This window comes from Aristolochia californica, unplaced genomic scaffold (genome assembly GCF_029961685.1).
Source record: "Aristolochia californica isolate CCGP_79_NKW_82.1479 unplaced genomic scaffold, dmAriCali1.0.hap1 SCAF_4, whole genome shotgun sequence".
In the NCBI taxonomy this organism is placed as follows: Eukaryota; Viridiplantae; Streptophyta; class Magnoliopsida; order Piperales; family Aristolochiaceae; genus Aristolochia; species Aristolochia californica.
The window spans coordinates 5,407,355-5,424,489 of NW_027182103.1; the positions used below are offsets into that span (position 1 = coordinate 5,407,355).

A 17,135-nucleotide genomic window follows, 5' to 3' on the forward strand; every position below is an offset into this window, starting at 1 on the left:
TGCCATCTCTATGAGATGACTATTTATTTACCATCCTACCATCATTCTATGTGGCCTATGGGCCTTCGCCTTGATATGTGGGCTTTGAGCCTATCTTCTATATCTGTTGGATGTATGGGCCTTCCTAGGTCTTATGGGCTTGAGCCCATCTTCCAACACATTGGATATGTGGGCCTTCCTTGGTTGTGTGGGCTAGGGCCCTATCATCCAACACTCTCCCTGAGAATAGCATGAACTCCCAGCTTGTAGCAAATGATGTATAAAATTATTTTTGTATAAAATGGCACATCTTCCAATATGCCTTCATCTTCCAACACTCCCCCTCACGGTAGTGCTCTCGTTCATGAGGCCTAGTTGGCATAAGATAAGTGAGAGTAAAATCTCTCCTAGCCATTAAAACATTGCTCCATACTCTAGTCCTCATGCTGGATGTTGGGCTTACTTCTATCTTCTGATAGGTAGTTAGTTATAGGCATTGCTCTGAAGTGTAATAAAACATAACAATCACTCCTAGCCACTAAGATATTGCTCCATACTCCAGTCCTCATGCTGGATGTTGGGCACACTCCGTCTTCTGTAGGTAGTGTGTCTATCGGCATTGCTTTGAAGTGTAATAAAAAAACTCCTCCATCACGGCGTCCCTCCACAAGACAATGACTCTTAAGTGGTAGGAGTAATAAATGACATTAATGGGGGAAAATTGGCTTATATATCATGGTGTCCCAATCCGGACATCGACTCTCATGGTGTCCCAACCGTGATATTTTTTAGAGTTAAATAAATGATGGTGTCCCAATCCGGGTACCGACCCTCATGGTGTCCCAACCGTGATATTTTGAGAGTCAAACAAATTATGGTATGAGAAAATGTACTGAGGCCACCTCTTCTTTAATAATAATGTCTCATCCAAAGAGACACAATAGCAGCAACTGAAATGGGCTTGTGCCCATATAACACGAACCAAAATAATTCTTGTAAAAATGACCCATGAAATAATCTAATGCAAATATCTATACCAAATAATATGCTGACCAAAGAATAATTTGTTAATACTTAAAAAATAGTAATCCAGCCAGAGGAAAATCTATCGAGTCTCGCCAAGTCAAATAGTAGACCAATATATCCGAGTCATGGCAGAAATATGTATAAGGTTTGGTCTATACACGTATACCAAGGCAAAAAATAAGTGGCCCGAGTCAGGTTGACCCGGACTTGAGTTGACTCGGTCTGGCTAGTGCAGAAGCAGTAACTTCCCTCGGGTTGCTAGGTTGTTGGGTTGACCCGGTCTGGTCCTCGTTGAAGTAGGCGCTCGACCTGGATTTAATACATTTGCTAACTTAGGAAACATCAAATCTTTAATTAGTATCTTCTTCTTCCTGTCAACCGAACAGAGCGAAAAAACCAGAGCTCTTCAGGAGGAAACTTTCCAATAGCAGCACACTTCCAAAAAAGAGGACTTTTTGAAAATACTTGACTCCAGAAGAGACCTTCTAGAAATATCATCTTCCCCACATACGGCAACAATATCATCTTCCCCGCGGCCGAATAGAGCTGAACAACGATGTCTTCGAAAGGCAACTTTCCAGAACTTGAGCAGAGAGATTGGAATATATATCTGAGGAACCAGAGAACTTTCTGAAATAAGAGATGGCAACCAACCCGGTAAACCAGAGAAAAAATATGGAGAGATACTATTGAAGGCTCGACGGATTTAATAAAATGGAAATAAAGTCTTCTTCTTCCCCATGGTGCCAAACAAAGGCAAATTAAAATTTTTTTCTCTCCCCATAGCGGAAGCTGTAATGAACAGCAACTCAGTAACTCGATGGAGACTGGGGTAGTCGGACATCGGCCAAACAAAGTCAAGGACACAATACGACTCCCACGACAGCAATATTTTTTCATCTCTACATGAGAAACAAAAACTAGAGTCTTCTCCAACGATGTAGATCAATACGACTTCCAGAAATAAACGATGACTCACTGCGTCTCAATCTGCGGCAATGATGGGCCTCCTTGTGAAGCAAACAGACTGGGATTTTATAAAGAAACAGTAGTGACGTGCTTTATGTTTTTCCAAAGGATTATCAAGCAAAGATGGTAGGCGAAAAGTTTCAGAAAAAAAATTGAACCTACTTGAAAAATCATAGGCTATAGTTCGAGGAAGAAAATAACAAGAAAAGAAGAAAAATATTTGGAATTCTAAAAAGAAACCATAACTACAAGTCCTGAAAATCAAAGCTCTGATACCATGTTGATTTTCAGGACTCAATGAATTTAGCTCATGGAGAAAAAGGGAGAGAGACCCATTGGGAGAAAACCAGAGGAAGAAGAGGTTATGGACTTGATTTCCTAATCCTTCCCCTGAAGCTCTTTTTATATATTAATGAAACTATTGTATTACAGTAATACCATTGAACTTAGGGTTTAGGGTTTAGGGTTTTAACCTTGGAACTTTAATCTAATTACATCAATGCCATCTTTGTGTGATGACTCTTTATTTACCATCTTGCCATCATTGTATGTGGGCCTAAGGGCCTTCTCCTTGATCTATGGGCCTTGAGCTCATCTTCTATATCTCTTGGATGTATGAGACTTCTTTGGTCTTATGGGCTTGAGCCCATCTTCCAATACACTTGGATATGTGGGCCTTCCTTGGTCGTGTGGGCTTGGGCTCTATCTTCCAAAAGGATCGACATTGCAATAACCAGGTGGTAATTCATGTCACCTCAAATCAGGTCTTCCATGAGAGAACAGAGCACATTGAGGTGGACTACTACTTTATATGAGAGAAATTCCAAGATTACATATTATCTCTCAAACATATCTCCTCACAAGGGCAAGTTGCATACATTCTCACCAAACCAGTCTCTCATAAAATCTTGTCCACCATCTGCAACAAGTTGGGCATCTACGATGTTTTCTTACCCCCAACTTGAGGGGGAGTGTTAGAAGGTGGGACCAAACCCACCATGCTCACACGAGGTGGCATGATTGGTCACCATTTGATGTGGCATGATGAGTCATCACATGAGGTGGAATCCTCATCACACGAGTTGGAAGATTTGGCAATCTTCCTTGATTAATGTAATTGATTGATCTTCCTTTGATTGATGTAATTTAGCTAATCGTGATTGATATAATAAGGGATCCTAATTGATTGAGGAGTTTTCCTAAATATGTAATAAAAATAGTATAAAAAGGGATCTTGGTGGAAGGCTTCAATCAAGCTCTCCTCTTCTCAATTTCGTGGAAAAATCTTTCTCCTAGCCTAAAGTCCCTCTTCTCTCTTTTCTCTTCTTTCCTCTCTCTCTCTCTCTCTCTCTCTCTCTCTCTTTGCTCTTTTCTTGTCTTCTCTCTCCCCTTTCTTCTATCTCTCTCATATTGCTCGAGGTTTCAAACATGGGCTCTTAAATTCAACTATACTTAAGGGGAAGGGATTAGGGTAAGCTCATAACCCTAATCCTCTCCACACTTATCAACGTCTCCTCACTCTCTTCCTTCTCTCCAACTCAGTCGTCCTCTCGTTCTCTCCTTCTCTTCTTTCTTCTTCTCTTCTCTTCTCCTTCTTTCTTGCTTCTTCCACTAGTACATACTTGAAGATATAAACACCATGGAATCCTGAAAATTAAAAAAAAAATCATCCCAAGATAGAACTACTCTGATATTGTTAATATGTTCCTTAATTTGGATATCTGGGTAGGAGGAAATTGGAGAAGGGAAGGAGATTGTAGGGAAAGGAAGAGGAAACATTAGAGAGAATTGGAATTAGAGAGAGAAGCAATACTAAGGGGAAGAGAAGCGAATGGGAGTGAGGGGAGGAAGAAGAATTAGAGAGAGGATGTGAGAGAGTTGAGGAAGGGATAGAACAAGAGTAGGAGAGAGGGAAGAGTTGGGGTTAGATAAGAGAGAGAGAGAGAGAGAAAAGGAAGAAGAGAATAAAGAGAGAGAATGGGAGGGGGCATGAGAGTGTGTGAAAAGAAGGTTCCAAAAAATTCCTGTCTAAATTCTTTTTTTCATTATTTATAATATATTACAACTCAAAAGTTTTGCTTCAGTAAAGCTAAGCTTTATAACTCAATAGCTCAGCTTTAGACAAGCTAATTTTTCCCGCATTGCTAAATAAATAAAGACAAATACATTACTACTGATAACTCAATCATCCTCAAATAAAAGACTAATTAAGTTATTACTGACGAATCATATAACTTTCCATTTATATTTTGTATTTTTTACTTTCTTAAAAGGTTTTGCTATAAACTTTAAGTCTAGAATCTTGTTATATGTTAATCTCTTTTGGATAGATTGGAAAATGTAATTGGGTATTACACTTGGCTTAAAGAGTGCCAAAGTCTCGTTTTGTAATTTTGTCTAAAAGAGCATATTAGTAAAAAAATTGGTTAAGGGTTTTTAGGTGGTGCTTACTACTAGGAGAACATCGGAAAAAATAATCTTGGCCTCCTTATGATATGTGCATTTTTACTTAAGCTTTCAATTATCTTTTCACATTAAGTACTTAATTTTATTTTTTCATTCTCGATTCACCCACCTCTTGAGAATATACCTGAATAACAAGCATTCTTACTCAAGTTGTGAGACTAATAGGAGAATTCTCGTAGCTTGCGATACAAGTTTCTTCTCACCTTCCCCTACAAGCTTCTATTATGGCACTCCTAATGTGACGTCCCCTTTTGCATTCCTTTAAGTTAGTGTCTCCTTCTAGTAGTTCCTAGACATTTTCTGTCCTAGTGATCCTAGTGCCACCTTCTCCTTTTCCTTGTTCTTTCTTCCCTTTTCACCCTTATCCTTCACTCGAATTTACCATTCATAGCCCCTTTTTGGCCTCGTTGACCTCTTATCAGAAACAAAACAATTAGAATACCCCCATCTGGTTAAAAATAAGATAGAAAAGGGCAATATAAGAACCTATTAAGCCAATCAATCAAAAGTCCAGAAGCAAAGCGGGAGGAACAATTTATGAAGACCGGCCAACTAGACCAAGAGCATCCAAATGACCAAGAGAGGAAAAAGACATTAAAGCAGTTGTTTGGAAAACTATTTGAATGTACCAGCCAAAGAAGTTGAACGCCTAAAAGAAGAAAGTGAGGCATCTAACGACGACCGTCCAACTAGTCCAAAACCACCCCGATGGCCTATTATAGAAAAGTTGTAGAACAAGAATGAGGGCTTCAATTTAGGGAATCAATGTCTCAAAAATAGAATGAGGTGTCCTAAAAAAATGTTACATCCCTAGACACAAGTAGCTGCCGAAGAGTAACATTATAACAGATATAACATTTCTGGGTTTGAGAGTAGCCCAAGAAAATGCACTTCATAAAGCAAGGAGCAAGTTTACTTTTCTGAGGAGATGTGAGATGGAGTAAACAAGTGCACCCAAAGACCTTCACAGGAAGAGAAAATGAGTCTTCACTAGGAAATATTATGGAATGTGGAATCTTATGACCACGTACGGATAAGAAAGTAGGCCATAAGTTGTTTAGTTACCCCATTATGTTGAGGCATGTAAGCACAAAATATTTGATGGATAAGGCCATTATCTTCAAAGAATTACTGAAATTCACTAGACAAGTACTCTTTAACATTTTCAAACCAAAGTACTTGAATTTTCATGCCAAACTGAGTTATCACTATTGCATGAAAAGACTTAAATATAGAAAAAAATCAAATCTCTCTTTAAATAAAAATAGCCAAGTAACCCGAGTAAAATCATCAATGAAGGTTAACAAAGTATTTAAATTGTCAAATATTTGAGACACTCAACGATCCCCATACATCAGAGTGTACTAAAGAGAAAGGAGCAATACTCTTATTTGTAGAGGGAGGAGAATATGTACTCCTTTGGTGTTTTCTTAACTGACTAACTTCGCAATTTAAAGTAGACAAAGACTTTAAGGAAGGAAATAAATGCCAAAGAGAAGATGTAAAAGGATGGCCAAGCCGGTTGTGCCATAAGTGTGCCTCAGATGGAGAGGATGAAATTACAAATAAAGGAGGCAAATCCAAGTAATACAAACCCCCTTGTTCACGACCTCCACCAATCACCCGCTTCATTGTTAGATCCTCAAAAAAAAACTAAAAGTGGGTGAGAATGTAATAGAGCAATTAAGATGTTTGGTAAGTTGACTGACAGAGAGTAAGTTTAAAGAAAATTGAGAAACAAATAGGACATCATGAAGTGGAATAGAAGGTATAATGAAAGATGATCCCTTGCCAAGGTCTTTGGTTTTGGAACCATTACTTATAGTAACAAACTTATCGAGAACACATGGAGATAAAGATTGTAACATATGCTTGTTACATGTGAAGTGTTTGGAAGCCCCATAGTCTATTATCCAAGATGAAGAGGAGGAAGTGGAAGAAATCATACCTGAAGCAATGGTGGCAGCTACCGTGGGAAAAGGTGTAAGGGAAGACACCATTAGAGATTTCATTTTAAAAAAAATTCGCAATCCTCATGTGTGAGGGTCATCTTTCCTGTTTGGGACTCAGCCTTGTCTTTCCGTTTGTCACTTGGTAACAGAGGCTGGAGTAGCCGTGGATCATTCCGGTTTACCATGGAGATTCCAACAAGTCCCCACAAGGTGGTTTTGACTACCACAATAAGTACATACCCGAGTCTCTGTTCTAGAAGAGCTAGAACCACTTTTATCACCTCTTTCTGTCATCTTTTATAATTTCTACCACAGCCTCGGTTGAAGGATGAGGCACCTACATTACCTAAATTCATAGCAGATGAGACATCATAAGAAGTATATGGAATTCTTAGCAAAGTGACACTTATATCATCGAAAGATGGAAGTGTGGACGAGCTAAGAAGTTGATTCTTGGTAACTTAAAGGTAAGACTTGATATTTTTCAAACAAATGGCTGCCACTAAAGCTTCCCTTTGCTTTTCTTGAACCGATATGTCGGTGGAGTATGGTTGAGTGATCTTCCACTCTTGTATTAAACCGCGAAACCGAGACAAGTAGATTGTCCCTTTGCTTCGTATTAAGCATGTTTTGTAACACATTATGTAACATTTTTAAATTCTCTGTACTAGAATATAACTTTGTACAAGTGTTCCTGTTGAATTTATGGAAAAGGAAAAAACTTCATTGCCATGATATAATCAGAATACATGAATCCCTATTTATAATAGGGGAAAGTAGTAGATTCCAATAACAATTAAATTACATTGTCCCAATTACACCCAAACTCTAACACTTAAAGATAACTCCTAGCATAATTAAATAACTCAACATAAATAGAAGACTAACATAACTAAAACATCTTTAAACTTAAACTCTTCTATGAGACCTGCTTCCATAATAATTGTGGTTTTGTAAGACTTCTTATTGTGAGAATCATGTAAGACTCTTCCATATTTGCTCTTCAACACTCCCCCTCAAAGGTGGAGTTTATAACTTCAGCTTGCAATGAAAAGGATTCTTGGTCTTCAATTTTCTTTTTTTGAAAAAAAATTCTTGACAAATACAATTCTTCAAAGATGCAAAAACTTCGAATTTTGTGCTCCCCTTTTCTTGAACATTTTGGTCACATAAAACTTACCACAACATATGGAATAAAATTCCTCTTTCTTGTACTTCTTCTTCTACTTCTCCCCCTCAAACTTGGAGGTAATGGCAGTGATCCTAGCTTAAACAAAATAACATAGATGTAGTAATAAACTCCACCATCGCGGTGTCTTAACCCGGGCACTAACTCTCAAAGAAATGGGTGATAACTGGGTAATGCCTGTCATTCACAAGACGATGATAAAAGACCCATGGATACATATAAAAAGTCTCAATGGACTTAAAACACCCATATATTTATATATATATATATATATATATATATATCAAGGTAAACCAATTGAAGCAACACACAAGAGGTTAGCCCAAAGTGGTATGTGAGAGTCGAATAAAGGATGGTAGGAGAAAGGCAGCCAAATAACCAATGGGTAATGGGTAAGGAGGAAGATATGATGTTGAGGCCACCATGTGCTTTATTTTCCTAAAAAATTCAAATTCCGCATCAAACGAACCAATGCCGATAATAGTCAACAAATAATGAACCCAAGGCAAGAAACCAAGTTATTCTTCTGAAATAATATCTCAATCAAAGAGACACAATAGCAGTAACAGAAACGGGCCAATACCCAAATAACATGCACCACATGTGCAGTTGTATATTAGCGGATAACCAATAAATAATAAAAGTCCTTAAGGGTAATAAGGACACATGAAATAGTCCGCAGCAAGTCCATCAGTAAATAAGGAAGTTGCACCAAATGGTATGTTGGAACCGAGTAATAATCCAAGATAATAATTCAGCCGGAGATAGAGAACTGAGTCGAACCGAGTCAAATAGTAGACTAATATAACCGAGTCATAGAAGAAATATGTATAGAACTCAGGACCCGAACACGTATACCGAGGTAGAAAATAAGTAGACCGAGTCAGGTTGACCCAGACCGAGTTAACTTGGCAGAACAGATGCAACCTCGATTCGGCAGGTTCATTGGGTTAATTCGGTTTGGTCCAGGTTGGGCTGAATCGACGTTGGATCAATTTTTTCCTAACACAGGAAAATATAATTCAGCTACAATAATCTTCTTCCCTGACACCGAAGATGTAATGGATTCGATAGAAACAACCTTCATCTAGAAATAGAAACTCAGTGGTGTTGGTGATTGCTAAGCACAACAGAGAACCGAGTCATCTCTAGAAACAACAACAAGATGGCAGAGAGATAATTCTGCTCAACTCGATATGGAAAGGCAAGGGAAGAACAACTACTTCCAAAAAAAAAAAACATAGAACCTTCCAAATAGAGATGACAACCAACCCGGCAAACTAGAGAACAGAAATGGAAAGACACTCCCGAAGTCTCAGCGAATGTAATAAAACGAAAACAAAGTCTTCTTCTTCCCCACGGCGTCGAATAGAGCAGAATCAGAACCAGTTAAGTAAATCAGTTGGCCAAAACTCAGAATAGACAGCAACGCAGTAGCAAAACACCATGAAAATCCATTCGAACCATTTCCAACAAAGTTACAAGCCAGATCAGTTATTCCAGCTGCAGCCTACTATCATCGTGATACGATGATAATGGAATATTTCCAATTCTACGAAGATATGGAATACTGAAATTGGAACTTTCTGTCATTAATAGTCGTAATATTTTCGAAGATACTCAACAGATAGAGTCAAGCAATGAAGGTGATGGCATACCAAAGCTTACCAAGATTAAATAGCAGAGTCATCTTCTTCGACAACAATAACGGGAGTCTTCCTAGAAATAGAATAGCTACAAAATGGTGTGCCTACGCTCCTCAACAAAGTGGGGTAGTAGAACGGAAGAATCATCATCTTCTTGAGGTAGCTTGCAATTTACTGTATACTATGAAAGTTTCATACTTTTATTGGCCGCATGGCATCCTTACTGCATGCTTTCTTATAAATAGGCTACTCTCTTCCGTTCTCGGTCATAAATCCCCATACTCCTTATTGTTTCCAGATGATGATCCTTTTTCACTTCCCTTGAAAGTCTTCGGTTGTCAATATTTTGTTTATATTACCTCCCCACAACACAATAAACTTGATCCCAAATCTGTCAAGTGTATCTTCTTAGGATACTCTTGCACACAGAAGGGTTATATTTGCTATAATCCCACTCTCCAAAGGTTACCTGTGTCTAGGGATGTAACTTTTTTTAAGACTCTTCATATTCCTCTGACAATGCTCCTCCAGGTCTATCTTCAGTACTAGCTTCTCCTCGATCGGTTGTGCCCCGTACTACCGAATTTGTGCAACCCCCAGACACACTTGCTGACACAACACCTGCTGAGTTTATGGATCCCATCGAGGTAAGTTCATCTTCTCCTGTTGTTTTTAGCCCACAATATGATACTCGTCCCATTGCCTTGAGAAAAGAACCCAAAACTTGCACTAGGTCCTCTACTTCTCACCCCATATCCAATTTTATGTCTCACCGTCGTTTATCTCCTTTATGCTGTCGATTTCTTTCATCTATCTCCTCTATATCAGTCCCACAGTCCTATCAGGAGGTTCTCAAACATCCAAGGTGGAAGGCGGCAATGGACGAAGACATGCAGGCACTCTATGAAAATCAGACATGGGCGTTTGTTCCCCTTCCATCATATAAGAAACTTGTAGGTTGTAAGTGGGTTTTTACTGTGAAACACAATCCGGATGGGTTCATTTCTCACCTTAAGGCTCGCCTAGTTGCTAAAGGCTATACACAGTGTTATGGAATTGATTATGAGGAAATATTTTCTCCGATGGCCAAAATGAACTTAGTACGTATTTTATTATCTCTGCTGCTAATTCTTCCTGGCAGGTATATCAGCTTGATGTGAAAAATGCTTTTCTTAATGGAGATATATGGTCTGAAACAGTCTCCTCGTGCATGGTTTGATAAATTTAGCCAAACATTCATACAGGCAGGATTTCACGGATGTTCTGTAGATCACTCTGTATTTATTAAAGACACACCTAAAGGCAAGTGATTTTGGCAGTATATGTTGATGACATTGTCTTAACGGGTAGTGATCCTGTGGGCATTCAGGAAACCAAGGAAAAGATATGTGTAGAATTCAAGAAAAAAGATCTTGGACTCCTTAAATATTTTTTGGGTATTGAAGTACTACAGTCCAGACATGGGATTGTACTATCTTAAAGGAAGTATGTCCTTGATCTACTAGAAGAGACAAGAATGATGGGGTGTAAACTAGCAAAAACCCTATGGACTCGAATACAAAATTATCTACAGGTACTAGAGAAGATGTGGATATTGGAAAATATCAAAGACTTGTGGGGAAACTCATTTATCTTTGTGTACCAAGGCCGGATATATCATATGCAATAAGTGTGGTGAGTCAATACATGCACAAGCCACAACTCAATCACTGGCAAGCAGTAGAAAGGATATTGTGATATTTGAAAGGAGCTTGAAGAAGAGGGTTTCTCTATAAGAACCATGGTCACTTTAACATAGAAGGATTCTCAGATGTAGACTGGGCTGGATCCCCGGATGACAGAAAATCTACTTTGGGATATTGTACAATGGTTGGTGGGAACTTGGTGAAATGGAGAAGCAAGAAGAATAATGTAGTTGCAAGGTCTAGTGTAAAAATATAATACAGAGTCATGGCACACACAGTTAGTGAACTTCTATGGACTAGATCCCTTCTCACTGAACTAGGATTCTATAAAGAAGCTCTTATGGATCTATATTGTGATAATCAGGCAGCAATACGTATCACATCAAATCCGGTCTTTTATGAGAGAACAAAGCACATTGAGGTAGACTGACATTTTATACTAGAAAATTTTCAAACCAGCATATTATCTCTCAAACATATATCTTCACAAAGCCAAGTTACAGAAATTCTCACCAAACCAGTCACTTATAAGATCTTGTCCACCATCTATAGCAAGTTGGGCGTTTACGATATTTTCTCACCCCAGCTTGAGGGGGAGTGTTACAATGTGTAACCCACCATGGTTGCACGAGCCGGTGGGGCTCACCATGAGAACGTGAGATGACATGATGAGTCATCACACTAGTTGAAATGAGTTGGAAGATGTGAAGCACGAGCTGGAATGAGTTGTAAGATTTGAAGATCAAGTGGGACCCACAAAGATAACCACAACTGGTATCCTTATCACATGAGTTGGAAGATCAGATAACCACGAGCTGGCATCTTTATCATATGATCACGTCCTCATAGAAGAGTTTTAGTTTCAGTTATGTTAGTCTTCTAATTATGTTAAGTTATTTTATTATGATAGACTTATCTTTAAGAGTTATAGTTTGGATATAATTAGGAGAATGGTAGTTTAATTGTACTTGGACTCTATTACTTTCCTCTACTATAAATAGAAGTGTTTGTACTCTAATTAATAATAAAAAATTGAAGTAGTTCTCCACTTCTCTCGTCAAGACTTCCTCTCTAGCCTAAACTCTTTTTTTTTTTACTCTCTTCTCTCCTCTCTACCTGAGAGCTCTCTCTCTCTTTCTTTTTTCTCCTTCTCACACCTTGTTCAAGATTTCAGTAAAAGGGTCCTAAATTCAACAGCAAGGTAGGGCATAGAAGGAACAAATGCCTAAATCTAAAAAATAGAAATGAACTAGGTGACACCATGAAGCCACCAATGTGTGTAATTTATCTAAAAATTGAAAACCAACTAGGTGACACCTTGAAGCCACCAACATGTGTAATCCAAGCTTAGTTCTTCCTTTTTGTGATGTTTTAAAAAGCTATTTAAACAACCATGTACTACAGTCTCTCAAACAAATTTCATAGAAGAATTCCACCTTTCTCTCTTGGTGCTTTGAAGACTTCTCTCATACTTCTATCGTGGTTTAGATTTTCTCAATACTAAATAATGCTTGTTTAATATTATCAATTCACGATACACATTAAATATCGACCATAAGTATTACGTATAATAAAAAAATTAATATTATATATATATATTTAATACTGATCAATTAAATATTATATGCATGTTACTTCATTACAACTTATGAGATTATTTTTATTTTGTATTAAATAGTAGATATTTATAAATATTTAATATTGATTAATTATTATTTAGGGCCTTTAAGCATGAGAAGATGTTTTGCAATGAGGTTGTAGGGGAGATACACATTGATTTATGATCATAAAGTCAAGTCTTTACTTTTTCCTAATTATCTACATTTTTGCATAATCGAAACAACACTAACATGTAAAACAGATACATCTGCAATATTTATTTATTCTTATGCACTATTTTAAAAAAGAATAATAATCCCTTTCCTTGAAGCAACTAAAAACAAAAATTGTTGTAATTCTATTCTCTGCAAATGCCATCTCCAGATGTGCAGAGACGATTCCCCACCAGAGAGGTAAAGATGAAATTAAACATGGTAAAGTTCCTGTCTGAAGAATCAAAAGAAAAGTAAATTAGAATCGCTCACACGATACTTCACTGCCTCTCTGGATCCTCCGACTGATCAACGTGCTGTAATCTTCTATCCGATTTCTCTCTACTGAGTATCCTCCTGAAACTGAACGAGCTCAATCGCGAGCTTGATGATGCACTCGCTTTCGACGTCTGACCCACGACGTCCGGTGTACCCTCTCTATCCAACTGTGGCGCCGACGGTCCTACGCCCCCAGAGTCGTTGGTAGCCACCTCTGGCCGGGGTTCAGCCCCTGTTCGGCAAATAGGGCACGTCGAGTGGTGATTCAACCATACGTCTACGCACTGCGCATGGAAGGTATGTTTGCAATTGGGGAGAAGCCTCGCTGCTTCGTCTTCCTTCAACGCACTTAAACAAATTGCGCACTCGATCGAGGCCTCCTGAGTCGACTGGTTCGCTTTGTAGATGAATATAGGAAGACTAGCGATAACAGACGGATCAAGTCCAGTCTTCGGCGGTTCTGGATGAGCCTGAGCTCGATCGGATTCCAGGTCGATGCCCATCGCAAGCGCCATGGCCCGGCGTCTTTGTCGGCGTCGGTTCATAACGCATCTGGCGTATAGATGGAGGAAGAGTACCAGGAAAACTACAAAGAATAGGCAGACGACAGCGATTATCATGATCCGATTATTGAAGCCATACTGCCTTCTAATGGACCAATGATCTTCGTATGCCATGGTGCCGGTGGCTGCAAAGATTAGATGCTGAAACCCCTGCTACTTATCAAATAAAAGGAGTAGAACCTCCTCAAAAGTAATGGCGTTGGTCTCAAGTTTCATCTTTGGCAGTGGAACTTTCTGCGTAGTTGGTCTCTTTGAAATTATACTGCTGTGCCGAGAATTTTAAAAGAGAAAACAGACTTAGACAGGCTTCCGTGATGGAGAAAAGTCGATTAAGGGGGTCCAGCAGTGACGAAAAGACGAACGGTGAGTTTGGTTGAATCGAGAGGCGGAGAGAAGTCAAGTATAAACTCGAGGTTTTGAGTTGCCGTGTTCCTACTTTCAAGTGCTAATGGCTCAATCACGCGGCATGTTTTCTCTTAAACTCGGACCAGGAAAGTTCCTGCAAATTGCGTGAGAAACCGCCACTAACAAAAATCTCTCTCGTGTCTGTAGTCAACAACAACTGCTACGAATTCAAACAGATCGGAGACGATTCCTTTTACTCTGATTGTTTTTTACTTTGACTGCCAGAAATAAACTAATCCAATTAGCCCGTAATCATACAGGCAGGTCACCTAACATGAGGTTCAATTACATATTTTAAGACCCCGTTGGTACCTTTGGTTGGAAATTTATTTCTCAAAAAAGTTTAAGTCTTTTTTCTTAGGATACACATTTTCATAGAAACCTTCGGTATGAAATCCATATGTTAAGTCAACTATTTCACTCCATATGTTGTTCACATTTGAGCTTGATATATTATTACAAAAATGATTAGTTAATTTAGTTTGTTCATTTCTCTTTTTCCTCGTTGATGTTGATATTATAGGCTACTTAATTTCTTCCTTCAAATCATCTTTATCTTCTTTTTTATCCTGTTCAAACATCATTCCCAATAACTTCTGTTGGTTCTGTTCTGTCAATACCTTCATCACTGCGATCTGTTATGGTCTTCATAGTCGCTTAGTACTTCCTTCAGGCATCTATAAGACAACATACAATGAAATGTTTTAAAATAAGCATTTAGCACATCACATGAAAAAATATCAAACTCATCAAAATTTGAAATTAATTAAAAACAAACAAAATGAGATAGGAAGAGACTATCAATAGCATAAAAGACTTCGTTTGAGAAAACGAGATTGTGGTTTTGCTACCACAATCCACTAAGAAACTCATTTTTAAAAAATGACCTGAGTCTATTATCTCTGCATTATGTGGATGTTAAGTGAAAGAAAAGAAGAGAAGTCGAAATCTCAACAATTGTAACTAAGTCCATTGTTGAAGAGTAAATATGGAAGTCCTATAGTAAGAAGTCTCACAGAGCTAAAAATAATATGGTGGACTCTAGTAGGAGTCTCACAAGAGAAGGTCTCTCAAAAAGAGTCTTAGTTAAAAGTTTTTTAGTTATATTAGTGTTCTATTTATACTCAGGTTTTAAATTATTTTAGGACTTATCTTTTAGTGTTTAACTTTGGGTATAATTGGAATAAGGGTAGTTTAATTATAATTAGATTCTACTTGTTTCCTCTATTACAAATAGACGTTCATTATACTCTAATTACATCAAGTCAATAAAGTTTTCACTTTTCTAGAAATTCAATAGGTATTAGAGCGGGTTTTGTGAGTTGACTTAGTAAACCCACAAAGATAATGTCATCCTTTTTTTATCTATCATCTCTAATAGTTTAGGTTTGTATTTTATCCTCTTACTTTCTTTCCTGTCCCAGTACCCGTTATTTTCTTGGCATTTTCACCTCCATACTGAAGTTTTCATATTGCAAATTATATATCGACAGAAGTATCTTTGAGTCTAATTTTCAATAGTAATATAATTTTGTAATTGGAGTTTTTCATGAGGAGAAATCAATATTTGAAGTATCAAAGGTCAGATGGCAAGAGAGGTTCGAGTAGCAGCAAAAAACTTCAATTTTTAAGACACTTTAGGCTACCAAGAATAAGACTTTATATAGAGAATTATGTGGCAAAAGAAGAAAGAATATTCAAGTTGGCAAGACTACAAGTTTATTTTCTTACCTATTACACCAATTCTAAGGTTGAAGTCTCTAGAGGGAGATTTCAATCTTGTAAGACTCAATTGTCATGATGGCAAAAGAAGAAAGAATATTTAAGTTGGCTAGATTACAAAGTCCAAAATTTATCAAATTATTTCTCTCAAAATAATTGTATTTTCTGAAGAACTATTATACTTGAATGAAATGTATCGAACTCTAGTTTTAGAAGAAGAAAATTTTATGTCAATCTAATCTATATATAAGCAGATATTTGTATTGGAGTCTGCAACCATTAAACTATAGAATGAATAAAATATAGAGGTCATAACAAATTCAAGAAAGAAGCTTTTAATGTCAAATTAGATATCAAATTAAAGCTTTTTGAGTCTAGTTTCTTAAGCAATAGCAGTTTGTGATTCTAATCTATATTGTGGGAGATATTGATATCAGAAGTCCTGACGCCCAATTCAAGAAAAAAATCTCTCATTTTCCTTATTTTATCTCTTATTATTTCTCCATTGATTGACGTGAATTGAGTTTTCTTTTCTCCTAAATCCAAGTTTCCTGCCAAATTTCTCTTGTAATAAGAGAGTTTTGGTCAAACTTAATCACTCCATGATGTGCTCGTTCAAGGTATGCAAAAAAATTCTACGTCGATGTTGTTTTCAAGTTTTGTATTTTTGTTACTTGGTTGTTTATCTTCTGCATTGTCAACGCTGAAAATTGTGGTCACCCCCAAAAAATGTTATCTTGGTCAAATTTATTAAGCTCTACTATTATTATAGTCTCCCTTGTTTTTTTTATTTTAAAAAAGGTCACATTCTAGATTTGTTTGGAAGTATGAGTGTTGCAAAGTTGCCTAGACCCACTAACTAAAAATTATAGAGTGTGCCCAACATCCAACTTGAGTCAAGTCTTTTATTCTTCATCCAAAAGGTGATTTGTGTTTGAGTTATCCTTAAAAATTGACTAGTCTCTTCACTTTTAACATTTAGCAGAGTTCAATTCAAACTATGCCCATTTTTTTACTGGTGTATGAAGCTTTGTCGTATGGCTAGGAGTGATTTTCTTCTCCCCCATTGTGTTTTGTACAAGCTAGGTCTCTGTCTTTTTTATTTCCAACTTTAGGGGGAGAAGTACAAGAAAGAGGTATTTTGTTCCACATTTTGTGATAATTTTTATGTAACCAAAATATTCAAGAAAGAGGAAGAAAAAATGATGAAGATTTAACATCTATGAAAAAAATTTAGTCAATGAAGATTGAAGACCAAGAGTCTTTTTCATTGCAAGTTGAAGTTGTAAACTCTAACTTGAGAGGGAGTGTTGAATAGTAGATATATAAGAGTCTTATAGTAAGAAGTCTCACATAGCCAGAATAAATATGGTCGAGTCTTATAGGAGTCTCACAGAAGGAGGTCTTACAGAAGAGTCTCAATTAAAGTTGTTTTAGTTATGT

At 37.4% G+C, this 17,135-nt stretch overlaps 1 protein-coding gene across 1 annotated transcript; it reads right to left on the bottom strand.

The window, feature by feature from the left end:
• Window positions 1–13,004: 13,004 nt before the first annotated feature.
• LOC137962216 (E3 ubiquitin-protein ligase ATL41-like) lies at window positions 13,005–13,679 on the bottom strand. Its single transcript, XM_068808957.1, has one exon. It carries the CDS (start codon window positions 13,677–13,679, stop codon window positions 13,005–13,007), a length of 675 nt encoding a protein of 224 aa, XP_068665058.1.
• Between the last annotated feature and the right edge of the window lie 3,456 nt (window positions 13,680–17,135).